Source organism: Peromyscus leucopus, chromosome 1 (genome assembly GCF_004664715.2).
Source record: "Peromyscus leucopus breed LL Stock chromosome 1, UCI_PerLeu_2.1, whole genome shotgun sequence".
In the NCBI taxonomy this organism is placed as follows: domain Eukaryota; kingdom Metazoa; phylum Chordata; class Mammalia; order Rodentia; family Cricetidae; genus Peromyscus; species Peromyscus leucopus.
The window spans coordinates 172,442,100-172,467,774 of record NC_051063.1 but is presented as its reverse complement, the minus strand read 5'-3'; the positions used below and the strand labels follow the sequence as shown (position 1 = coordinate 172,467,774).

At 53.2% G+C, this 25,675-nt stretch overlaps 1 protein-coding gene across 4 annotated transcripts; it reads right to left on the bottom strand.

Annotated features, from left to right (window-relative positions):
* Positions 1-428: 428 nt before the first annotated feature.
* Relb (RELB proto-oncogene, NF-kB subunit) lies at positions 429-24,983 on the bottom strand. 4 transcript variants are annotated; one of them, XM_028893871.2, is made up of 12 exons: positions 24,742-24,983; positions 23,673-23,720; positions 19,926-19,934; positions 16,606-16,922; positions 14,501-14,658; positions 13,066-13,157; positions 12,318-12,449; positions 10,401-10,505; positions 8,130-8,345; positions 6,902-6,970; positions 6,708-6,785; positions 429-1,161 (listed from the first exon to the last, which is right to left on the bottom strand). In XM_028893871.2, the coding sequence occupies exons 1-12, from the start codon at positions 24,791-24,793 to the stop codon at positions 773-775; spliced, it is 1,665 nt and encodes a 554-aa protein (XP_028749704.1). In that variant the 5' UTR covers positions 24,794-24,983; the 3' UTR covers positions 429-772. The 4 variants fall into 4 exon arrangements, with proteins under 4 accessions (XP_028749704.1, XP_037057555.1, XP_028749705.1 ...); XM_037201660.1 differs by lacking the exon at positions 24,742-24,983 and adding an exon at positions 23,826-23,983; XM_028893872.2 differs by lacking the exon at positions 19,926-19,934.
* Positions 24,984-25,675: the final 692 nt, after the last annotated feature.

The window sequence follows — 25,675 nt, the reverse complement described above, 5'->3', positions numbered from 1 at the left end:
CAACACAGAGAAACCCTGTCTCGAAAAACCAAAAAAAGGAAAGAAAGAAAAAAGAAAAATGGACTTGCTAGCAAGGAGAGAGCAAGCAGGCAAAGAGCAAAAGCTTCCTTCTTCCATGATCTTATGTAGGCTTCTAGCAGAAAGCATGGCCCAGATTAGGTCTGGATTACTTCAAACTAAGCAAAAATCCCTCACATGTGTGTCCTCCATTTGGGGGTTTTAGTTCCAGATGTAGCCAAGCTGATAACTGAGAATAGCCAGCTCACACTCTGAGCTGCCATGTGGGTGGTGGGACTGACCCAGGTCCTCTGCAAGAGCAGCAACAGCTCTTAACCACGGAGCCACCTCACCAGCTCCTCAGCCACAATTGCTCCATTCCAGACTAACCTACTGTTTCCCAGGCAAAGAAGAGAGGCGACCCCCAAGGCTCAAAAAAAAACTAATTTTTATTGGGAAAACTGCACAAACAACCTACCCCCACCTTCAGGATCAGGGAAGAGGGTCGGGGATCTGCTCCCTCCTCCCCTATGTACAATCTCTCAGAATCTGTCCTGAGAAGGGGCCCACCTACAGGATCCCTTTTCCTCTTCAGACTCAGCAGTCTCATCTGTAAAATGGGCTCAAGGAGAACTGGAGCTCACCCCAGCTTCTTGCCAGCACTGCAGATGTCCGATTCAGGATGAGGAAGCTGGAAGACTGATGAAGGTTGGCCTCAGGGAATGGGGTGCTGCACCACACTCCTCACCCAGTACCTCCTCTGGCACCTCAGAGGCTACGTGGCTTCAGGCCCTGGGGACAGGAGGCCACCCCCAAAAGCTGCCTCTCGGTATTGGTTGGGGAACATGTTGCTGCCCACAAGGCTGGCGGTGCCAACATCCCCGGGACCTGGGGCTGCATACGAGTCCAGAGTCAGGGGATCTGGGCCGGGAGACTCCACAACGCTGGCCCCTGCACCCCCACCACCCACCACAGCGCTGGCAAGAGGTGGTGCTGGGGGAAGCAGGTCCAACATGGTGAAGAGTGTAGGGGCAGAAGGGTCATAGGCAAAGCCATCGTCCAGGAGGTCAGGGCCGCCAGGAGGCTCCAAGCCGGGAAGGGATATGGTGCTAGGGAAGAAATCGGCGTCTGTCGGCTGCAGAGCTGACGGCGGGAGGAACAGGCCTAGTGAAGAGAGAAGGGTGGCTGGTTTAGGACCCACCGCTGGCCACGCAATAACTAACCTGGACCCCATCGTACTAAATGTATTGTTTTGTGTTGTTTTCTCTGGCTGTCCTGTAACTCGCATTGTAGACCAGGCCGCCTGCCTCTGCATCCTGAGTGCTGGGATTAAAGGGTGCATCACCACCGCCCAGCAAGTGTATTCTATCTTAGGCCCTTAACCTTAACCTAAGTAAGAAGGAAATACCACCACCCCGTTTCATTGTGTGTGTGTGTGTGTGTGTGTGTGTGTGTGTGTCCTAACCTTAACCTAAGTAAGAAGGAAATACCACCACCCCATTTCAGTGTGTGTGTGTGTGTGTGTGTGTGTGTACACGACGTATGTGAGTAGGCATACCCACTGCCATTGTGCATGGAAGGTCAGAGTTCACTTTTGTGGAGTCATTTCACTCTGCTACCTCTATATGGAGACAGAACTCAGATCCGAGCTTGCATGGCAGCCTTTATTCTCTTTATCCACTCAGCCCTCTCTCTAGACCATGCTCTTTCAATGTGTATGTGTGTTTGCCTTTGCTTATAATGTATACATGTGGGTTCCACAAGACCCTGCCTTTAAGGAGGTCGTGGTGGAGGGATGGCTCAGTGGTTAAGAACACCTGCTGCTCTTGCAAAGGAAGAGGGTCGGGTTCCAGTCTCCACTTTCAGCAGCTCAAATCCACCTGTAACTCCAGCTCCTGAGGATCTGACGCCCCCTCTTGGCCTCCGTGGGCAACTGCATGCCCGTGCCCACCCGCACACTGACCTGCATGCGTGTACAGGTAAATAAGTAAAAGTAAAGGCAGGGTCTCAGGCCATCCAGACCCCTCACTGGTTAAAGGTGCTTACTGCCATCCCTGATGACTACTGCAAGTTCAGTCCCCGGAACCCACGTGGTGAGAGAAGAAAACTGACTCCTGTGAGTTGTGTTCTGATCTCCACATGCAACCTGTGCACAGCATGCGTGCACACACATACATGCAAAATAAATAAATAAATATTTTAAAAAATCTTTAAACATAGGACATGGTCTCTTGTAGCCCAGGCTAACCTTAGATGTGCTAAATAGCCAAAGATATCTCTGAACTCCAGATTCTTTTGCCTCCACCTCCCAAGTGCTACAACATCTGAGTTTTTACGTGGTGCTGGGGATCAAACCCAAGGCTTTGTACACTAAGTTCCCTCTCACAATGGAGCTATAACCCCCAGTCCATCATTCTTCTTTAATAAGCAAATTATTATTTTTAATATACATATTTTTAAAGATTATTTATTATATATACAATGTTCTGCCTGCATGTATCTCTGCAGGCCAGAAGAGGGCACCAGATCTCATTACATATAGTTATAAGCCACCATGTGGTTGCTGGGAATTGAACTCAGGACCTCTGGAGGAGCAGCCAGTAAGTACTCTTAACCTCTGAGCCTTGTCTCCAGCCCCCCAAAAGCAAATTATTAAAGGCAGTGAGTAAAATAACAGCCAGTCACAGGCTATCCACTCACAGAACCAGAGCTGGAGCCAGGCTCCCAAAAAAAGAGCAGGGCTGAGAATATAGCTGTGGTGAAGTGGGTATGGAGGGAGACAGACAAACAGACACACAGAGACAGAGAGGGAGAGAGAGAGACAGAGACTCCCTTGCAGCCACAGTAGAACTCACCACACTGGAGTCCTCCCTCAGCCTCCCATGTGCTGGATTTACAGGTGTGAGCCACCATACCTGCCCTTCTTGCTGTCATATGTCCTAGTTAGCTTTAACTGTCAGTTTGACACAGCCTAGAGTCACCTGAGAAGGGAATTCTAACTGAAGGAATGCCCAGATCAGATTGGCCTAGGGGCATCACTATAGGGAATTGTCTTGGTTGTTAATTGGATAGAATGGCCCAGCCCACCATGAGCAGCAACATTCCCTGGGCAGGTTGTCTTGGGCTGAATTAAAACACTAGCCAAGCATGGGTCTGCCAGTGAGCAAGCCAGTCGGTGTTCCACCATGGTTTCCACTTCAAGTTCATCCCTTAGTGATGAACGGTGACCTAAAGCTGAAATTAAATGCTTGCCTCCTCCCCCCCTGAGCTGCTGCAATTTGGTCTTGGTGTTTCTCACAGCAGCAGAAGGAAACAAGAACTCACGAATGTTCTGCTAACTGGAGCGTGGAGTCGCCGGCAAGAGCTGCAGCATCTACCTTTGGCCAGGAGATGGAAACCATGCATTAAAAGGGGCAAGGGGTGTGCCGCTCAGGGAGCCAGCAGACCGTTCCTGGTGCAGTTCCCGCCCCACTGTCCTTGGGAGAGAGAAACGAGGCTCCAGCCTGTCACTCCGAAGCTTGGTGTGATACATCTGAAAGTGAACTGCTTTAGCAAGGCCTGGACTGGTGGCCCATACCTTTAATCCCAGCAGGAGCCAATGGATCTCTGTGAGTTTAATATCTGCTAGGGCTGATGAGACTGCTTAAAAAAACAGAAAGTCCATATACTCCGAATTCCTAGGCCGTTTTTTGGAGGCGGGTTTCTAATCATCACACTGTGTGCTTGGGCGGGGCCATGAGACTTGGGAAACCTGAGGGCAGCTGGTGGAGATGGCGAGGATCGGTGGTTGCTAGGGGCAGAGTCGCTGTGCACCGGCTGCATGAAAACCAGACAGGGCCGTGGCACAGCAAACCGCAGGGCTGGCTGGCTGGCTCCGGTGCCAGCCTCTGAGTGACTAGCTGGGACTTGGGTGCCTTGAAGCAAGCTGAGGTAGTGAGGAGACATTCCTTTGTTTTTATCATTTTCTTTTTTGTTTTTGTTTGTTTGTTTGTTTTCTCAAGACAGGGTATCTCTGTGTAGCCCTGGCTGCCCTGGAACTCATTCCATAGACCAGGCTGGCCTCGACCTCACAGAGATCCGCCTGCCTCTGTCTCACGAGTGCTGGGATTAAAGGTTTGCGCCACCACCACCCAGATCTCACCTTTTTCTTTTTTGTGTGTATGTGCGTGCCCATGAGTGCACACGGATACATTTCTGTGGTCAGAACAGGCCAGGAGGTGGCTGTGCTGGGAAGAGGCTCGGAACTGGAGAGGAGCTGGATGCCATCCTTGGGCCAGCTGCTGTCAGCCTCACACTCACCACTGCCCTTCCAGACAGATGTCCTCAGTGTGCGGCTCTCTCCGCACCGCCACCCCTGGCCCCAGCACCTCTCTGTGCCTTTGGTTCCTGTGACAAGCAGGGTACAGCAGTGGTGTGCAAACCGGGGAGCAGGCACAGACACGCCTGGGGCCTGTCACCAACTGCTGGGCGGCGGTGGCGCACGCCTTTAAATTCAGAGCCAGGCAGATCTCTGTGAGTTCGAGGCCAGCCTGGGCTACAGAGTGAGATCCAGGACAGGCTCCAAAGCTACACAGAGAAAGAATCCCTGTCTCAAAAAAAAAAAAAAAAAAAAAAAAGGAACTGACTTAGGGGGCTGGAGAGACGGCTCAGTGGTCAAGAGCACTGGCTGCTTTTCCAGAGGACCCGGGTTCAATTCCCAGCACCCACATGGCAGCTCACAACTGTCTGTAATTCCAGTTCCAGGGAACCTGGAACTCTCTCAAAAAATACATGCGGGCAAAACACCAATGCACACAAAATAAATAAATAAATCATTAAACATTTAAAAGAAAGAAAGAAACTGATTTAGATCTGGGGAATGTAGCTCAGTTGCGAGAGTCCTTGCCTAGCAAGCATGAAGCCCTGAGTTCAATCCCCAGGACCACATAAACCCAGAGTGATAGTACATGCCAATAACCTAAGCACTTGGGAGGTAGAGGGAGAAGGATGAGAAGTTCAAGGTCACTCCTCTACTATTAGCCTGGGTGACAGACCTTAAAAATAGATAAATAAAATGAAATAACTGAGTTGGCCCTGGTATCTCATACCTGTAATTCCAGCATTTGGGAGGCTGAGACAGGGTTCCATATGTTCCAGACTAGCCTGGGCTAGACAGATACGCTGACTCAAAATAAGGACAAAATTAGGGCCAGATGTGGTGATACCCACCTTTAACCTGAGCATTCAAGAGGCAGAGGCAGGAGGATGCCTATGAGTTTAAAGCCAAGCTGATCTACATAGGGAGGTCCAGGCCAGCCAGGGCTGCAGAGAGAGACCCTGTCTCAGACAAACAAAACTGGGCTGGTGAGATCCCAAGCATGTGCCGCTGCATCTGAATTGTGTGGTGCTGGAGAGGAGAAATGCAGGGCTCTGGCATGCCACATGACCAGCTGGCTGCCTAGTCAGCCACAGCCCAGCCCAGAGTAAAAGGCAGTGCACAAGCCCAGATCTGTGAAGATCTTCCAGGTCGGGTGCAATCACTCAGCAGGTGAAAATACTTGCTACAGATCCCTGGTGACCTGAGTTCAATGCGTGGAACCCTCTGTGAAGATGGAAAGGACTGACTCTATCTACAGAGTTGGGGTTCTATGTTTTGGTTGGTTGGTTGGTTGGTTGGTTTTGAGACAGGGTCTCACTATGTAGTCCTGGCTAGCCTGGGACTTGCTGTTTAGACCAAGCCAGCCTTGAACTCACAAAGATGTACCTGCTTCTGCCTCCCAGGTGCTAGGACTAAAGGCATCCAATACCATATCTAGCCTGCCTCCATACATGTGCTGTGACACACATGCACCCATATTATACACACATCATCACAGAAATTAATAAAATAAAGTTAAAAGGTAATATTTAAAAGATTTTTTCTAAGGATCCCTGAGGCTCAGAGAGGTGGAGCAACTTGGAAAAAGTCACACAGGAAATGTATTCCCTGCAGAGATCACAATGTTTGTTCTGTCTCCAAAGCCTTCTAATTACTCTTCCGTGAGAAGTAATGTTTGGCACAGAGTCTCTCTGTCTTGGAACTTTATGTAGACTACGTTGGCCTTTGACTATTAGTAATTCCCCTAACTCAGTCTCCTGAGGACTGGGATCATAGACGTGAGCCACTGCCTGGTTCCTAGACCCCTTCTTCTTTTTTTCCCCCTTTGGTTTTTCGAGACAGGGTTTCTCTGTGTAGCTTTGCGCCTTTCCTGGATTTTGCTCTATAGACCAGGCTGGCCCCGAATTCACAGAGATCCTCCTGCCTCTGCCTCCCGAGTGCTGGGATTCCCTTATTCTTTTTACTCCATGTTGCTAGATGTGTGGTCAGCTGCTGACCTTGGAACAGCGTTCAGAGGAAGTGAAGAAATAAAAAAAAGGTTGAAGGGATGGCCCAGTGGTTAGGAGCACTGGCTACTCTTGCTGAGGACCCAGGTTCTGTTCCCAGCATCCACACGGCAGCTCACAACCATCAGTAACTACAGTTCTAGGGGACCTGACCCCCTCTTCTGGCCTCTACAAGCCCCAGGCATGCACATGGTACACAGACATATGTATAAGCAAAATACCCATGCATACATACACACAAGACAAAATACTCTTTTTAAATTGTGAGAAAAAAGAAAATCAGAAAAACAGGGCGGGGTTCCTGTTGGCCCACACGGGGAGGAGAAGGCTGCAGATGCTGCACTCACCTGAGCTGTGGCCGGGCAGGAAGTGGTCCAAGAACACTGGCTTCTTTTTCCGTCGTTTGCTTTCAATTCCGTGTGGGTCTGAGGGAAGGTGGAGACAAGGGTTCCTTACCCTCCCAACCCACCCTCCCCAAGCAGGTTACCTGTCCCCTCCCAAGAGGCTGGGGGTGGGGGTGGGGAGGGGTGGAGGGACACACCAGAGCTACTCAGTTCCCCAAGGACGTCAGGCAGTCCCCGCTTCCTCTTCTTATCCACACCATAGCTGTCTGTTCAGGAGAGACAGAAGCATCAAAACGTCATACAGCAGTTAACTGCAGGGGTCACTGTGACGGACACTGAGGTCATATGACAGCCACAGAGGTCACTGTGACAGACACAGAGGTCATATGACAGACACAGAGGTCACTGTGACAGCCACAGAGGTCACTGTGACAGACACAGAGGTCACTGTGACAGACACAGAGGTCACTGTGACAGACACAGAGGTCACCGTGACAGCCACAGAGGTCACCGTGACAGACACAGAGGTCACTGTGACAGACACAGAGGTCACCATGACAGACACAGAGGTCACTGTGACAGACACATAGGTCACTGTGACAGACACAGAGGTCCTTTGTTTGTTTTGTTTTGTTTTGTTTTTTTGAGACAGGGTTTCTCTGTGTAGTTTTTGGAGCCTGTCCTGGATCTTGCTCTGGAGACCAGGCTGGCCTCGAACTCACAGAGATCCGGGTGCTGGGATTAAAGGCATGCACCACCGCTGCCCTGGCTCCTCCCTCAGGGCCTCTGCAGTCCAGCTGCTCTCACCTTCTCTGTGTGGACACTGTCTGTGCATGTGTGTGGAGACCAATGTCAACCTTGCTTGACATTCCTCATCTGTCATCTTTCTGTTTTATTTTGCTCTTCTGTTTTGAGATGCAGCTTCCTAGCGGCCTGCGGTTGCTGGCCAGCTTGGGTCTTGCTGGTTAGACGTCTCAGGTTAGAATCCAGCTGACTCAACTCCATCTTTCCAGTGCTTGGAACTTGCCTGGCTCTCTACCAGGATGCTGGGAATTGAACTCAGGTCCTCATGCCTGCAGGGCACGCACTTTACTAACTGAGCTATTGCCCCAGCCCTGCTTTCTGCCTCTTTTTCTTTTCTAACTATTTTTTAATATTTATTTATTATGTGTGCAGTGTTCTGCCTACAGGCATACATGCAGAGGGCACCAGATCTGCGCCAGCTCTCATTACAGATGGCTGTGAGCCACCATGTGGGTGCTGGGAATTGAACTCAGGACCTCTGGAAGAGCAGCCAGTGCTCTTAACCTCTGAGCCACCTCTCCACTCCGCTTCCTGCTTCTAATTCTTCCCCAGCTACACTTCCTCAAGCAAGGCCAAAGACCTGGTCTCCAGAGTGAGGGTAGCTGTGGGTGGCGCGGTTACCGTGATCCCGAGGCAGGTACGTGAAAGGCAGAGGCTCACTGCACACCCCGTCCGTGAGCCTCTGTAGGTACACGTTGACAGTCACGGGCTCTGCGATCTCCAGGTCCTCGTAGGGTGGTGTCTTGAACACAATGGCAATCTGCCGGTGCACATCAGCTTGAGAGAAGTCAGCTCTGCCTTCCCAGGAAGCCGTGCTGAACACCACGGATATGTCCTCTGGTGGAGGGAGGTCAGGGTAAGGACGCAGCTAAGCCAGAGGATTGGAATGGGCCACTGAGCCCTACTCACTCAGTCTCCCCCCAGTCAAACCAGTATGTCAAACAATAAAATTACCCAGGGAGGCTGGGCACAGTGGTGCACACTTTTAATGCTAGCACTCAGGAGGCAGAGGAGGAGAACCTCGGTAGTTTGAAGGCAGCCTGGTCTACACTGTGAGATTCTGGTCTGCCAGGGAAACACAGTGAACCGCTGTCCAAAACAAACAAACAAACAACAAACCCAACTACCCACAAAAGAAACTAACACAGGTATGGTGACAAAGACCTGCAATCTCAGCACTTAGGAGACTGAGGCAGGAGGATTGTGAATTCAAGGTATGCCTAGATGACTGAGACTCTATCTCAAAAATTGGTGTAAAAGAACTAGGGATACAGTTCAGTAGTATAGAGTTTGTATAAAATCCCCCAGTGAGGGCCTGGGGGCGTGGCTCAGTGGTAGAGCCTCAGCCTACAAGCATCACATCCTAGGATTCCAAACATTCCTAATAAAAACAAACACAAGGGTCTGAAGAGATGGCTCAGCAATTAAGAGCACTGGCTGCTCTTCCAGAAGACTAGGATTCTCTTTCCAGCACCCACATGGAAGCTCACAACCATCTATTACTCCAGTTGCAGGGGATCCAACACCCTCAAGCACGCACTCACCTGGCACACAGACATACATGCAAACAAAATACCCACACACAAAAAAGAAATAACAGCACCAGGTGGCGGGGGCAGCGCACACCTTTAATCCCAGCACTTTGCTTGGGAAGCACACACGCTATTAATCCCAGCACTAGGAAGGTTGAGGCAGGAACTGATACGGCTGGGTAAAGAAAGGAATATAAGGTGTGAGGAGACAGGAACCCAAGCCCTTTCCATCTAAGGAATCGTGGAGACAGGATCGGCTGAGGAGTTGGCGAGGTGAGAAGTGGATGTGGCTTGTTTCCTCTGATCTTTCAGCGTTTACCCCAACATCTGGCTCCAGGTTTTTGTTATAAAAACAATTATTTGTGCAATAGTATCATTCACATTTTCCTTCTTTTGTTGTTGTTTTGTATGATTTTTGAGACAGAGTCTCACTGTGTAGATCAGGCTGGCTTGGAACCCTCTTGCTTCACCCTTCCAGGGTGCTGGGATTACAGACATGTGCCGTCAGACTGGTTTATTATACATTACAGTCCTGGGGGTGACAGTCAGGGCCTCGTCCATACTAGATAAGTACTTACCCTATGACTGAGCCGCTCACTGGGGGATTCTAGGCAGGGGCTCTACCACTGAGTCACATCCCAGCCCCTCACTGGGGGATTCTAGGCAGGGGCTCTACCACTGAGTCACACCCCCAGCCCCTCACTGGGGATTCTAGGCAGGTACTCTCCTACTGGGCCACACTCCTAGCCCCCAGTCTGGTTTTTTTTTTTTTTTAAAAAAAGATTTACTTATTTATGTATATGGATGCTCTATCTGCATGCATGTCCACACTCCAGAACAGGGCACCAGATCTCTTTATAGATGGTTGTGAGCCACCCTGTGGTTGGCTGGGAATTGAACTCAGGACCTCTGAAAGAGCAGCCTGTGCTCTTAACCACTGAGCCATCTCTCCAGCCCCTTTTTTTTGGTTTTTCAAGACAGGGTTTCTCTGTGTAACAGTGCTGGCTGTCCTGGAACTCACTCTGTAGACCAGGTTGGCCTCGAACTCACTGAGATGTGCCTGCCTCTGCCTCCCAAGTGCTGGGATCAAAGGTGTGCACGACCACACCCTAGCCCCTCTTAAAGCATCTGTGCAATTGAATTTAGAAATTCAAATTCAAGGCAGCGTCCCGAAAGAGCACTGCATGCCCCTGGTCAGCTCACAGGCTTCCATACCTGGCGGAGATGAGCTAGCAAACAAAGGCACTGCCTGCGTCTGCCTGACTCTGTAGCAGGGCTCTGACTCCCTCCGGAGTGCTGCCCGGGGAACACCAGCACCCACCTCTGCCTCTGGACTGTACAAGGCCTGTGGACCCCTCACCTTTTTGCACCTTGTCACACAGCAAGTACAGCTCCTCACCACCTGTGCATGGCCCGCTCTCCTTGTTGATGCGGCAAATCCGCAGCTCTGAAGTGTTGGTGGACTCTGGGAAGGAAAAATGACAATTCAGTCCCCACACCGCGGTGCTTGCTGACAGGTGAGAGACAGGAGAGGGAAGACACCATCCAGGTGGGACATAGGATGCTCAGGCGGGAAGGTACAACATACACTGTACAATGGCCAGAACTCCACTCTGAAATCTGCTTAGTGTCCATCCAAAATGGAGACCCTCACACTCAGGAAGACTTGGCATGTCCAGGGTGACACAAGGTCCCCAGATGAGGATTCACAACCTGAAATACTGTTTTTGTTTTACTGTTTCCCCCCACAGAGTGGCAGGCGCTATACCACTGAGCCACACCCCAGCCCCTCACTGGGGGATTCTAGGCAGGGGCTCTACCACTGAGCCACACCCCAGCCCCTCACTGGGGGATTCTAGGCAGGGGCTCTACTACTGAGCCATGATCCCAGCCCCTCACTGGGGGATTCTAGGCAGGGGCTCTACCACTGAGTCAGGCTCTCAGCTCTCATTTTTTAATCACCTTGATTAATGTTGTTCAGTTGCCCAAGCTAGCCTTGAACTTACTTACCATCCTCCTGCCTGAGCCTCCTGTGGCTGGGATTACAAGCACGTGTCACCAGGTCTACTTGCCACCTGACCTGATGTCTTGTAGTGCACCCTTGTTTAGCCTGACCAGTGGTCCTTGCTCTTCTTTTATTAACAGATCTGAAAACTAGGAGCCACTCCACCTCAGCCATGGGGAGTGAAGAGTGCTGAGCCATCCCTTAGGTCAGCAATAATCCTATGGCCTAGACCTGGTCAATCAGAGCATCACCTACTTCCCTACGGCCACTGCTGAATGCTCAGAGGAGCAAACGGCCAAACTCCCACCAAAGAGAGCATGTGCAGAGGCTTCGAGCAAAAGCTGTATAATGTCAGGCATGCAATTCCAGCACTCAGGCAGGAAGGTACTACGTACACTGTACAATGGCCAGAACTCCACTCTGAAGGTGGAGGCAGGAGGATTGCTGATTTGCTCATTTACGTAGTGGGATCATGTCTTAAAACAATAAACACAGGGCTGGGGATGTGGCTCAAGAACTTCCCTAACATGCCCAAAACCCTGGGTTTGATCCCTAGTCCAAGTAAATGGGTTACAGTAGTTCACGCTGGTCATCTCTGCACTCGGGAGGTAGAGGCAGGAGGTCAGGAGTCCAAGGTCATCTCCAGCTACACAGACAATCGAGGCCAGCTGCAGGCTGTCTCAAAATGAACTATTGGCTACTGATGGATTCTGGGGAGACCGTCACCCTGCTGCTGTTAGTGTGCCCACCAGGCTGGAGTGGATAGTCCCAGGCGGTGGTCATACAGGGACCCCGGTGAAAACCAGTGGGTTACGAAACAAAACACAGAGGTAAGAGTGTAGAAGGGGCCTGTGGGAGGGATTTAAGATGAGGGTGAGGGGCAGTGAGGGAACATAGTGTACTGTACACGTGTACAGAACTGTCAAGGAACAACTTAACACAAAGTACAAAAAGAAAGGAGAACTAACCACAGAAACAGACAAGGTGCAAAGTGTACACGCACGTGGGGTGACACTGCCCACCCCAGGCTTTGAATGCAAATGTGATGTCTGGAGCTATGGCACTCACCGTGTGCCCAGGAGGGAAAAAGCGAGAGTGAATGGAAGAAGTACAGCCCCAGCTCCCTGAGACTGTGAACGTCAAACCACTGTGTAAATGTAGCAAAAACAAATGGAAAACCTCAGTGATGCCCTGCTCATCCATGCCACTGTTGGGGTGCTTTCTGAGCCCTGTGAGGAGTTAATCCCAAGGGACATGGCAGCCTTGACTCACTCTTATCGTAGACAGGCTCAGAGAGAACGGGATCCAGGCGGCGCAACTGTCCCTGCTGGTCACGATAGGAGGCCTGGAAGCAGATCCTGACGACATTCATGTCTACCTCCTGATGGTTCTTCAGAGAGCCAGCTGGGAGAGGACAAAGGGAGGCTGGAGGCAGCTGAGCGGCTGGAGGCAGGGTGGTGGAGGGGAAGGGGGCCAGGGATGCACACTTGTCATCCCAGCACTGGGGAGGTGGAGGCAAAAAGATCCAGTGTTCAAGGACATCCTCAGCTATATGGTGAGTTCAAGGCCAGCCTGGTCTACACTGAGACACTGTCTTGAAAACCAAAATGAAATCAAATAAAGGGGCCAGTGAGATGGCTCAGTAGGTAAACACACTTGCTGCAAAGCTGGAGAACCCACGTGGTGGAGGGAGGGAGCTGACTCCTCTAGGGTATGCTTCCACATCCACAGGCACATCCATACTACACAAACCCCACACACACATGCAATATTCTTTAATATTTTTTTAAAGAAAGAATTGGGGTGGTGGTGGCGCACACCTTTAATCCCGGCACTCGGGAGGCAGAGGCAGGTGGATCTCTGTGAGTTCGAGGCCAGCCTGGGCTACAGAGTGAGTTCCAGCACAGCCAGGGCTGCACAGAGAAACCCTGTCTCAAAAAAACCAAATAAATAAATAAGGGAAGAAGAGGAAAGAAAAGCGACCAATGGGGAGGGAGGGAGGGAGGCAGCAGGCACTGACCATTGTAGGGGTCAATCCCCAGCTGGATCTTCCGCTCGATGGCAGCCTCGATTTCCTTCTTCCGAACACACTGGATGCCCAGGTTGTTAAAGCTGAGCAGGAGACAGGAGAAGAGGCTGTGAGGGCAGCCTCCTCTGGATGCTGCAGACACCGGGCTCGGAGAGCATCGGGAAAGACCTGGGATTTGAACCTCCCAGAGGCCACCAGGAGTCAGGGTGAGAACGAGAACCTGCCTTATTTACCATGTAAAAATGCCAGCCAGCCTCCTTCATACCCCAGAGAGCTCAACACAAACCTGGCTCTCTATACCTGAGAAGCTGGAGCAGGGGGAACCAGAATTTGAGGCTAGCCTGTGGTACACAGACAGACAGGCCTCCAAAATAGTTAAGTGAGAAACTCAATAAATGGCTAAGTGGTGCTCTTAGCTCTCAGGAGGTACAGGCAGGAGGATCAAAAGTTCAAGGTAGCCGGGCAGTGGTGGCACATGGGTTTAATGTCAGCACTCTGAGTTCAAGACCAGCCTGATCTACAAAGCAAGTTTCAGGACAACCAGGACTACACAGAGAATCCCTGTCTTGAAAAACCAAAAAAAAAAAAAAAAAAAAGGTCAAGGTCAGCGGTGTGGTGGTACACTCACTCTTAAATCCCAGCATTGGGGAGGCAAAGGCAGGAAGATCTCTTTCCCAGGTAACAAGTTTCAAGCCAGCCAGGGCTACATAGTAAGAATGTCAAAAGAAAAAAGAAAAAAAGTAAAAGGTCATCCTCAGCTACAATAGTGAATTTAAGGCTAGCCTGGCCTACATGAGACCTTGTCTCAAAAAAAACAAAAACTAGGGTTGATGAGTGGCTTAGCAGGTAAAGGTCTTTGCCAGCCAGGCTAACCACCTTAGTTCAGTCCTCAGAACCCCACGGTGGAAGGAGAGAACCGCTTCCCACAAGCGTCCTCTGCTGTGGGCAACCCAGTTAAATCAGGCTGGAGTCCAGTGCAGCTCGGGTACTAACCGAGCATCTGTCTTCTGTTCCCCCTCTGACCCTGTCTCCTCCTCTCCAGAACGGAGATAAACAGACTGGGTATGAGCTGGGTCTGCTGGAACCTGCCTGTGGAGACTGAGACAAGAGGATCTCGAGTTCCAGGTTAGTTTTGACTCCGCGGCAAGACCCTGTCTCAAAAGGCCAAACAAAAAGGAAAACTGGAACAGACGTGAACAGGTGTGGCAGGTTTTCAGACCCAAGTGGTACACCGCTGCCTCCACACCTCACCTGAGCTCTCAGGAGGTGGAGGCAGGAGGATCAGAATTCCCTATCCAGCCCAGATGAGCCATGAAAGTCCAGCCCAAACGCCTGCGCCCTAGACTTTGCCAGGCGGCGAGGTCCACCTTTGGATCGGAGCCGAGGGGAAGAGGCTGGGGTCGAGGGTGGAGTGAGGGTCTGGTACCTGTGCCTGGAGCAGACCTGAGGCCGCAGGCGCACCCTGCAGACACCATCGGTGCAGTCCTTCCCCACGAGGCTGTGTGGGTGTACTCGGTGTGGCCAGTCCTTCCAAACAAGGCACGCCGTCACCTCCACCTCCCGCAGCCCGCCACAGTCGCGAAGCTGTAGGAAGAGACGGGCTTACAGGGCGCTCGATGGACCGTCCCCACCTCAGCTCCCTGGGGCTCCCTTGTGGCTACGCTCAGCTCTTCTCCCTAGATAAACCAGGGGATGGCCCTGGTAGAGATCTCTCTCCTGCCTGGCGCTGCCGTTAATTCCCAGCCTGGGTCCCACCGCCGACGCCATTAATAAAACAGAGCGAACAGCCAGGCGGTGGTGACGCACGCCTTTAATCCCAGCACTCAGGAGGTAGAAGCAGGCAGATCTCTGTGAGTTCGAGGCCAGCCTGGTCTACAGAGCGAGTTCCAGGGTAGCCGGGGCTACACAGACAAACACTATCTAAAAGAAAAAAAAAAAACACACCAAGAGGATCGCTCCCCTATGTAAAGCTTGAACATGTCAGCAGTGGCCAGGGACTTGCAATGTGCCGTGCATCTCATCTCCCTCCTCTGACCGCTCCTCGCCTCCCCCTCTCTTTCTTTGTTGGATTTTTTTTTTTTTAACATATAGTTTCTGAGACAGGGTCTCAAATGCTCAGGTATCCCAGGCTTTCCTTTCATTTGCTATGTAGCCAGGCTGACCTTGAACTCCTGATTCTTCTGGCTCAGCCTCCCAGGTGCTACATGACAGGTATGAGCCACCATGTTCCCATTCTTCCTTGGATTTTTGAGATAAGCCTCGTGTAGCCCAGGATAGCCTTGAGCTCACTTACATAGTTGAAGAGTGAACTTGAACCCTTGATTCTCCTGCCTCTAATCCCCACAGTGCTAGGAGGCCTGCACCACGGCATCCAGCGCATAAAGATGTCAGAGTCTCACTCTGTAGCCCAGGCTGGCCTCACACTCATAGGGACACCCCTGCCTCTGCTTCCCGAGGGCTGGGGTGAAAGGCGTGGGCCACGGTGCACAGCAGATGTACTCCTAAGAGCTGAACAAACAGCTCATTTAGAGAGAGCCAGAAAGACAAGAGACAGAGAAGGAAGTTAGCCGAACGGGATGGCATCTACCTATGGCTCCACATATTTCCGGGGCTGAGGATCTCTTCTTGAGTCTCAGAGTTTGGGGTCAGCCTGGGAAACAGTTTATAACTCTAATTCAAAACAACAAGTAACCATAATGAAAAACAGGCCTGGTAGTGTAGGCCTGTAATTCCAGCCATTCATGAGCTGAGGAAGGATAAAAAGGTGAGTGCCAACCTGGGCAACAAGTGAGGATGTGACTCAAAATAAAACGTAAAAAATGAAGACTGGGACCATGGCTCAGTGGTAGAGCCCCTGCCTAGAATCCCCCAGTGAGGGGCTGGGGTGTGACTCAGTGGTAGAGCCCCTGCCTAGAATCCCCCAGTGAGGGGCTGGGGTGTGACTCAGTGGTAGAGCCCCTGCCTAGAATGCCCCAGTGAGGGGCTGGGGTGTGGCTCAGTGGTAGAGCCCCTGCCTAGAATCCCCCAGTGAGGGGCTGGGGTGTGGCTCAGTGGTAGAGCCCCTACCTAACAAGTACAAAACCTAGGTTCAATCTCCATCACTGAAAAAAAATCCAACAGAAAAACTGATTTCTTACACAACCCTCCACTTTGCTCGGGATCAGTGTCTGGGCCCAGCTGGCGTCAGTCTCTGAAAGCAGTCCTGAACTGCAAAGGCCCAGTCTGTGACACACACTTCACACAGGCGTTGGCGCGAGTGCTGCCCTCTACCGGCCGAGTGGGATGTTGACCGTAACTTTGGAAGGCATGTCTTTGGGACAGCCTCACACAACCACCCGCTACCATCTCACCCGTCGCTGCTCTTGTTGCTTTAAAAGGCCACACTCTGTAATCCAGGCTGGTCCGATTATCGTCCTGCCCCGATCTCCCGAAGCCACCACCCCAGGCTGTTGTGAGGTCTGAGAGTGGAAGCGCGGCCATCCATCCTATCCCCGGGCACACCAGCAAGGGCAGTAGCAGAACCGCACGCACCTCGATGGCGGGCAGAGTCTTGCTGGCCTCGGTGCTGCTCTCCCCGAGGATGCTGCCGGCAGAGCGGCCCTCGCATTCGTAGCGGAAGCGCATCCCGCGCTGCTTTGGCTGCTCCGTGATGACCAGGTGCGGCTGTGGCCCCGGGCCGGGTGACACCAGCCGGCCCAGGGTGCAGCTCCAGGAAGGTACTGGTGTAGCTGGGCCCAAGGTGACGCTGCTCAGTGGGGCCTGCCCGCGGGGCACCAGGCGAGGCATCTCGCCCAGCTGCACCCCGTCCAGCCCAAAGCCGTTCTCCTTAATGTATTCGTCGATGATTTCTGCAGGACAGACAGACAGACGTGTGAGGGTGGTGAAGGGCGGGGCTAGGCTCCCTCCCTTTCTTCTCACACGTTCCCCTCTTGGTTTTGGTTATTGTTCTCAGCCAGGGTCCACTGTGTAGCTATGGGTGGCCTGGAACCTAGCAGGTCTCAAACATACAGAGGTCCACCTTCCTCTGCTGGGATCTGAACACCACACCTACACTTCACCCTTTGTTGTTGTTTGTTTTTCCCAGACAGGGTTTCTCTGTGTAGTTTTGGTGCCTGTCCTGGATCTTGCTCTGTAGCCCAGCCGAGTGCTGGGATTAAAGGCGTTCCTCACCACCGCCCGGCAGCACCCTTGTTTTTTGTGGTATTTTGGGACAGGGTCTCTCTACATAGCCCTGGCTGTCCTAGAACTATATAGACCAGGCTGGCCTTGAACTCACAGAGATTTGCCTGGCTCTACCTCCTGAGTCCTGGGATTAAAGGCATGCGCCACCACTGCCCGGCTCACCCTTGATTTCCTTAAAGGATTTCCCCCCTAATTTTAGCGTGTATGTGTGTGTGTGCGTGCGTGTGTGTGTGGGGGGGTTGCCTGCATATGTTTGTGCACCACCAGGAAGGTCAAATGCCCTCAGAGGCCAGAAGAGGGCACCAGAGAGCCCTCAGAACTGGAGTTATAAATGATTGGGAGTTGCCATGTGGGTGCTGGGGATCGAACCAGGTACATCTGGAAGAGTAGCCAGTGTTCTTAACTGCTAAGCCAGCTCTCCAGCCCTCTAAAGAGCTTTAAAATTGTGTGTGTGTGTGTGTGTGTGTGTGTGTCTATACAGGGGTGTGTGCCAATGAGTGTCCAGCCCGCAGAGGCCTGAAGAGGCTTCAGATGTCCTGGAGCTGCAGTTACAGTGGTGGTGAGTCCTTCAGAGTGACTGCTGGAAACCCAACCCGGGTTCTCTATGAGAACAACAAGCACTCTTAACCACTGAGCAGGCTCCCCAACCCCTCCCCTTGAGTTTTTGAGACAGGGTCTCACTGTGTGGCCAAGGCTGCTCTCCAGTCCATGATCCTCTTGCCGGTGCCGCCAGGAGGAACTCCACACAGCACTTCTGCCTCTGTGCCTCTATTCCAAAACCGTACTTACTTTTCCTAGAGTCTCCCTCTCCTGCTCTTGCCCCCTGCTCCATCCACCATCTCCCACATGGACCAAGGCAGCTGCCAGCTCCCCTCCAGTCCTGCCTTTTGTCCCTTGTATTTATCTGTCTCACACAGTCAGAGGGATTTTGTTAGTACTAACCTGTTCCTCTTTTGCCTAGAGGCTTCTCACGGCCCCCAATTCCTTGGTAGTAAAAGCTAACAATGTCCCGCACATAAAATTTGCCTCAAATGTGGATATGCTTCATTAGTAGAGTCTGCCTTTCAATACCCCAGTGAGGGGCTGGGGTGTGGCTCAGTGGTAGAACCCCTTCCTAGAATCCCCCAGTGAGGGGCTGGGGGTGTGGCTCAGTGGTAGGGGCCCTGCCTAGAATCCCCCAGTGAGGGGCTGGGGGTGTGTAGAGCACAGGCCTAGCATGGGGAGGCCCTAGGTTCAATGCCTAGTATTTAATGATGATAATCATAATAATATAGGTGTGATGGTACACGTGTAAATCCATCACAGGAGGTTAAGACCACGGGATGGTGAATTTGAGCCTGGCCTACATGGCAGGTTCCTGCCTCAAATAGGCAAACGGAAGGCTGCAGCTCAGTCGGCATTGCTGGCCCAGCATGCACGGCATGAAGCCGGGGTTCCGCTCTCAGCACTCATCCATCCCAGCCCTGGGAGTGAGGCGGAGAAGGGTCAGAAGTTCAAGGTCATTCTCAGCTCCTTAAGGCCAGCCTGGGCTACTTTTATTTTGTTTTGTTTTTGAAGCAGGATTTTCTCTGTGCAGTCATGACTGTCCTGGTACTCACAGAGATCTGCCTGCCTCTGCCTCCCAAGTACTGGGATTAAAGGTGTGCGCCACCACTGCCCAGCTTTAGCCTGGGTTACTTATAAAACCCTCATTAAAATTCACTCTCTTGGGGCTGCAGAGATGGCTCAGTGGTTAAGAGCACTGGCTGCTCTTCCAGAGGACCCGGGTTCAATTCCCAGCAAGCACATGGCAGCTCACAACTGTGTCTAACTCCAGTTCCAGGGGACCTGACACCCTCACACCAATGCACATTAAATTAAATTAATTATTAAAAAAATTCACTCTCAGAAAAGGCAGCCACACCCCTTCTGTTTGTTGCACCCCCAGCTCAGCCACCTTCAGGGCCATGAATCTGTCCCTCCTCTTTCCTGGTTTCCAGGTCTCCCCCATTCAGCCCGTAAGAAAGTTCATGCTGCTCCCTTCTAGGAAAGCCACGCCTCTTTACCTTTCCTCCTCTCTCTTCTCTGCCCCAGTCTCTCTCCCCCTTTTCTGAGACAGAATCTCACTTTGTAGCCCAGGCTAGCCTAAAACTCACTATGTAGCTCAGACTGGACTCAAATTCTCTTTGATCCTCCTGCCTCCGCCTTGAGGGTGCTGAGATTCCAGGCAGGATGCAGGCTGCCTGGCTGTACTGCCTCACTTTCTCCTGCTCATCCTCCGTCCTCTTGTCTTCTGACTCCCCAGTCCACACTGTCAGCTCCTGCGGGGTAGCGACTTAGTTTTGTGCAAAGCTGGATTCCCAGTGCCTGGCACTGGGCCTGGTCCAAGAAGGGTCAATGACATCCACGAGTTACAGATAATCGAAACTGGTCAATGACATCCACTGGTTACAGATAATCGAAACTGGTCAATGACATCCACTGGTTACAGATAATCGAAACTGGTCAATGACATCCACTGGTTACAGATAACAGAAACACAGGACACTTAGTGCTCTGGTTCCTGGGGGTGTGACCTTGCTCAAGTCCTCAATAGTCCTGGAATCACACCAGGACCTGCTCCCATCAAACAAGGCAGGCGTGTCCCCGCTCTACCCGGCCCCTCGGCCTCCCACACACCTGATACTCACCCAGTTCATCTGTGGAAGGAAGAGAAAAGAAAGGTGAAGTTCAGGTACTGTCAGGCTGGACATCTTCTAACACAGACTCTCCCACCTGTCCCCCGTCTCCATCACCCCTTCCGGCCTGTCCCTCCAGTTCTCAATACTGGGGGTCCAGCATCAAAGCACCCCCAAAGAAACTCCAAAGCCAGCCCCCCAAAGCACTCAGACCTGTTATCAGGACTTGTGGGAAAGCAGCGGGGGGTGGGGGTGGGGGGGTCGGGGGGAGCTGGGGGAGATGATGGGCATGAGCAGTCTAGGCAAATTATGAAGATTCCATCCTGGAAGTCCACTCTGGGCCCCAGAGATCACGGCTATAGTCTGAACACGAAGCTGACCTAACCCAGGGTGCTGCCTGCTCTGTCTGCACCGTAGCCCAGTTCCCCAGATCTCAGGCTCACCTCTACTTCTCAGAGGGGATGGGGAGGCGAGGGTAACAGCCATACTAGGACCCAGTGAAGAAGCCTCGTTGCTTCCCAGTAAAACTCAGCAAGGAAGTAATCGAAACCAACTTCCCATCATTCCCCAGACAGGACGGGGGGGGGGGGGGGGGGGGGAGTACCGCGGCGAAGGCCAGAGGAAGCAGACAAGCCCAGAAGTCACAGGGCAGGGAGGGTCACCTAAGTGACTGTCCCACCTCGAGTTGTGAAGGCTGGGGACTGATCGCAGTAGTATCCCAGTATCAGCTGGGTCCCTCCCCCTCCCTCTCCTCTTCCCCCCTTTCTCCACACTCAGGGAGTGGCTCCTCGCAGCCAGAACTTTGCCCCTTAGAAGGCATTTTCATGTACTCCTTATCTCATTTGATCTGTGAGATCAGCAGATGCCAAGGTCCCTCCCTTCCAGTGAGATGGGGTACACTGAGGCCTGGCGAGTAGAGGGGACCTGACAGTGCCAACCTCAGATCACCCTGTTTTGAAAAACCCTTCTTAGGTATCTCTGCTGGAGGAACCTAGAGATCCAAAGACGAACTGAACTGCCAGGCTGTATGGCATGTGGACTCAGAGCCTGAGGCGGGATAACTGACACTAGTTTGAGGCCAGCCTGGGCTACATAGTGAGTTCAGGCCAGCCTGGGCTACATAGTGAGTTCAGGCCAGCCTACACTATAGAGTGAGACCTTGTGTCAACCAAACTCAGGAAATTCTACCTGGTGGTCCTCAGCAGACCCCAGGGAGCTGGGCAGGGAGGCACACGGCTGTCATCCCAGCACTCGATGCTGAGGCAGGAGGATGGCAGCTCTTCCAGGCGAGCCTGGGTAACTTAGAAAGACACTTATCTCCAACCATCCAACAAACAAAGTCACTTCCAGGTTGGGCATGGGGTCTGGGTTCAGAAGTTCAGAGCTTGCCTGTCATAGATGAGACTCTCTTAGTAAATGACACTGTCAACTGTGAACACTGGAGAGTGGGACCATGCCTGCCGCATCTTCACTGCCCATCAGAAGGAAGGGGTTTGCTCTTCCACTGGCCCAGCTTCATCACCCTGTCCCCACCCTACTGCTGACCCCTTGGTCCTCTCACTGACTGTCACTGACCCTCGGTCCTCTCACTGACCCTAGGTCCTCTCACTGACTGTCACTGACCCTCGGTCCAATCACTGACCCTCGGTCCTCTCATTGACCCTCGGTCCTCTCACTGACCCTCGGTCCTCTCACTGACTGTCACTGACCCTTGGTCCAATCACTGACCCTCGGTCCTCTCACTGACCCTCGGTCCTCTCACTGACTGTCACTGACCCTCGGTCCAATCACTGACCCTCGGTCCTCTCACTGACCCTCGGTCCAATCACTGACCCTCGGTCCAATCACTGACCCTCGGTCCTCTCACTGACCCTCGGTCCTCTCACTGACTGTCACTGACCCTCGGTCCAATCACTGACCCTCGGTCCTCTCACTGACCCTCGGTCCAATCACTGACCCTCGGTCCTCTCACTGACCCTCGGTCCAATCACTGACTGTCACTGACCCTCGGTTCAATCACTGACTGTCGCTGACCCTCGGTCCTCTCACTGACCCCGCGGTCTCTTCACAGCCCTTACTGCTTTTCATAATACCACCGTTACTTGTTTACAGACCAGCCTCCTCATCTGGGTAGGGAGCCCTGAAGGGCAGGGCTGGGACTACGCCCAACAGTGGCTCTCATATAGAACTGGTAGGCTGGGCAGTGGCTGCGTACACCTTTGATCCCAGCACTCGGGAGGCAGAGGCAGGGGATCTGTGAGTTCGAGGCCAGCCTGGTCTACAGAGCAAGATCCAGAACAGGCACCAAAACTACACAGAGAAACCCTGTCTTGAGAAAACAAAAATGACCAGATGACACCAGGAACGACTCTCCTCGGAAGCGTCCCAGCTCTGTCTTGGCCCACACAGGTCTCCGCTGGTTCCCGTCCAGAACCAGCACTGGGGTCACTCCTGCCTTCAAGGCCACCCCTACCTTTCTACACCTCTGAAACTCTCAGCCTCCCCCACGACCACTCCAGGACTTCCGGTGTCCGCCCTAAGAGAAGTCCAGGCCCGGCTAACTACAGAGGCTACTGAGTGTTCACACTCATGAGATCCAGCTCTGTTGTGCAAATCTCAGAAAATAAATCATGTCGCTGATTTTTTGTTTGTTTGCTTGTTTGAGGTCGGGTCTCCTATGTGTACAGGAGGACTTCAAACTTGAAATCTTCCTGCCTCAGCCTCCCAAGCATGGGGACTCCAGGCTCGAGGGACCTATTAGAATAGCCATCTATGAGAAGAGCCTCTCCTAGGAAGTTCCTAAAACTGAAGCCCTCAGAATGTCTTCCAAACTCAGACTCAGAAATTCGAGTTGCACCTGACAATGTCTGTGCTTTCTATGTATTTATTTTGCCATATTCAGGGTGGGTGGTGGTCTAAATGAAAATGGTCCCCACAGGCTCATAGGGAGGGACACTTTTAGGAGGAACGGCCTTGTTGGAGTAGGCGTGGCCTTGGAGGAAGTGTGTCACTGGGGGTGGGCTTTGAGGTTTCAAATGCTCAAGCCAGGCCCAGCGTCACCCTCTCTTCCTGCTGCCTGCCAATCTGGATGTAGAACTCACAGCCAGTTCTCCAGCACCATGTGATTTGAATGCTCACGGTCTGAGAATTTATGACTAATAACAGTTGTTATTACGCTCTTTTTGTTTTTTTATTTTTCGAGACAGGGTTTCTCTGTGTAGCTTTGCGCCTTTCCTGGAACTCACTTGGTAGCCCAGGATGGCCTCGAACTTACAGAGATCCGACTGGCTCTGTCTCCCGAGTGCTGGGATTAAAGGCGTGAGCCACCACCGCCCGGCCTGTTATTACGCTCTTACTGTCATGACTACGCCGCGGAACAGTCACTACTAACTGGAATGCTCCCTGTGGGTTTGTAAGCATCAACTCATCCAACTTTCTCCACGCCCACAAAAGAACGAATGGGTATATGACATCCATCATACAGATGAGGAAAACTGAGGTGGCTTTGGGGAAGTGTGCATTCACCCAGTGAGAGGGCGGTAACATCGTATGTGGACTTCAGTTTCAAGGCCCAAGATTCTGGATGGTGGGCAACCTCTACAAGGGCCTCTGCTTAGGGGACCGGCAGCAGATGGAAGTACGGACACGTACGGCGTCCTTTAAGCCAGCGCGGAGGGCCACGGCTGACAAAGTGGACGCACTCGATCCTCTCCCAGGGGCTCCTCCATATACAAGCAGGGACTGTGGAAGGTAGCTCACCTGTGGACCTGGAGCCCGTCAGTGACAGCGGAGAAAGGTCACTGGAACCTGTGAGAGGGAGACCTGGGTCAACGGACGATGCGGGGCCAGGCAGCTAGAGGACCAGAGCCAAGCCCGGTCCTCAGCTTGCCTCGGACTGCCCCTCCTGCTTACCGAGCTCCGGGGGAGGCCGGGCTGCCCTCTCTAACTCTTGACAAAGTTCTGGCTTTCCGTTCGTCACTGGCCATGCCCATCACCGCCCAGCATCTGCTACTTTCCCGGTTAAGGTCGGACTGGGAGGAATACCTCCGGAAACCCCCTCTCCGTTCTTCCCCCGGGCTCGATCCCAGCCCCGACACTTTGTCATTGGAGAACCCTTCCCTCCCGTCTCACTGCAGGCCCCGCCCCTTTTCCAGCCCTGCGTCAGGCCCCGCCCTTCATCTGCAGGACCGGCCCTTTCGGGTCCCCAGGCTTGTCAGGCCACGCCCCTTCTGCTCAGGGTAGGTCCCGCCCACTCATGGAGCCACACGCCTCTTCTTCGCGCTCTCAGAGCCCGACCCCACCTTTATTTCCTGTCAAGCTTTATTTCCGCCCACTCGAAGTCAGGCCCCGCCCCCAGCTTGCCGCTAAGCCCCGCCTCCTCCTTTGCCTGGACCCCTTATCTGGAGACTGGAGAGCCACTTCCTTAAATTAGGCTCCGCCCATCACTGCTCAGGCAGGCCGCACCCACTTAGTAAGCCGGGAGACTCCACTCGGACCTCTCGGAGTTTGCCCCGCCCCCAGACCTACCAGGCCCCGCCCCCTCACAGTCGGGCTCCGCCCCTCTTCGCGCTGGCGGCCGGGTCCCGCCCCTTTCTTTGCCTCAGGCTCAGGCCCCGCCCCCTTCTCACTCCTTAGCGGGACGCCAAGGCTGTACCTCGGGCTGGACCCGTCACCATCCTCTGCCTCCTGCCCGGCTCCTCGCGCAGCGTCCCCGCCACCCTCCTACTCTCCGCACCGAAGCGCGAGTCCTGCGGGAGCCCGCAGATGACTCCGAGTGTCCCGAGCACCCCCAGTCCGAGCCCCGCCCCAGACGTTCCACTCGGCTTACCCAGGGCCCCCAGCTCGGGCGCGGACGCTCTAGGAGTGCGGCGACTCGGCATGGCCCGGCCCGTGGGGACCGACAGCCCTAAGGCCCGCTCAGGGCGAAGCGCGCACGAGGGCAAGCCGGGCAGCCGGACGGCCCGGTCTGCTGGGGCGATCACGGACCGGCGAGCGGCGCAAGGCTGGGGCCGAAGGCCGGGCTGGACGCACGGCGCCCGGGGCTGCGGGGGGCGCCGGGCCGGGCAGGCGGCGGGCGGGGCGGGGCGGCGGAATTCCCCGGCGCCGCCGGCCTGCACACCCATTGGCTTGCACCCCTCCGTGACGTCACGCCAAAGGGAATGGGAAAACCCCCGCTGGTCACGTGATGGCGGGGGCGGGGCCGGCCGGGAAGAGCAGGCTTGGCACTGCGCAGGGTCTGGTGCGTGTCGCTGCCCATTGCGCTGGCCTAGACCACTGAGGCCTGCTGGAGTCCACTCGCCCCCTACCCGCAGAACAAGCTAAGAAACGGCCACCCCTTGCTCCCTCACCAGGACTTGAACCTGCTGTGTCTCGGGCTGAAGGGACGTCAGGAGCGGGAAGTTAGTCGCCATTGATGATCATTTGTTTTTACTTAAAAAATTTGAGATAGGGTCTCATCTAGCCCAGACTGGCTCCCAGTTCTCCGTATAGCTAAGGATGACCTTGAACTTCAGGTCCTTCTGCCTTCACCTCCCAAGTGCTGGGGCGATAGGCATGCACCACCACCTAGTTTATGCAATACTGAGGATTGTACCCAGGGCTTCATGCATGTTAGAAGAGCACTCTACCAACTGAGCTACGGTCTCAGCCCCTTGGTGATCTCTTTATGACAGCTGAAACCAGGCCCCGTTCCTGCTCCCAGGAGACAGAAAACTGCAGCAGTGAATGGGGTGACGCCGGTAACCACTGCTACAGAGCAAAGC

Bases quoted from the DNA above. Each gene is read 5' to 3' on its own strand.
- Relb (XM_028893871.2), bottom strand. From the start codon at position 24,793: ATGCCGAGTCGCCGCACTCCTAGAGCGTCCGCGCCCGAGCTGGGGGCC. The intron at 12,450-13,065 runs GTCAGTGCCTGC...GTCCTCTCCCAG, and splicing joins GGGGATTGACCCCTACAATG to CTGGCTCTCTGAAGAACCAT. The intron at 10,506-12,317 runs GTGAGTCAAGGC...TTTCCTTCCCAG, and splicing joins TGAGCCTGTCTACGATAAGA to AGTCCACCAACACTTCAGAG.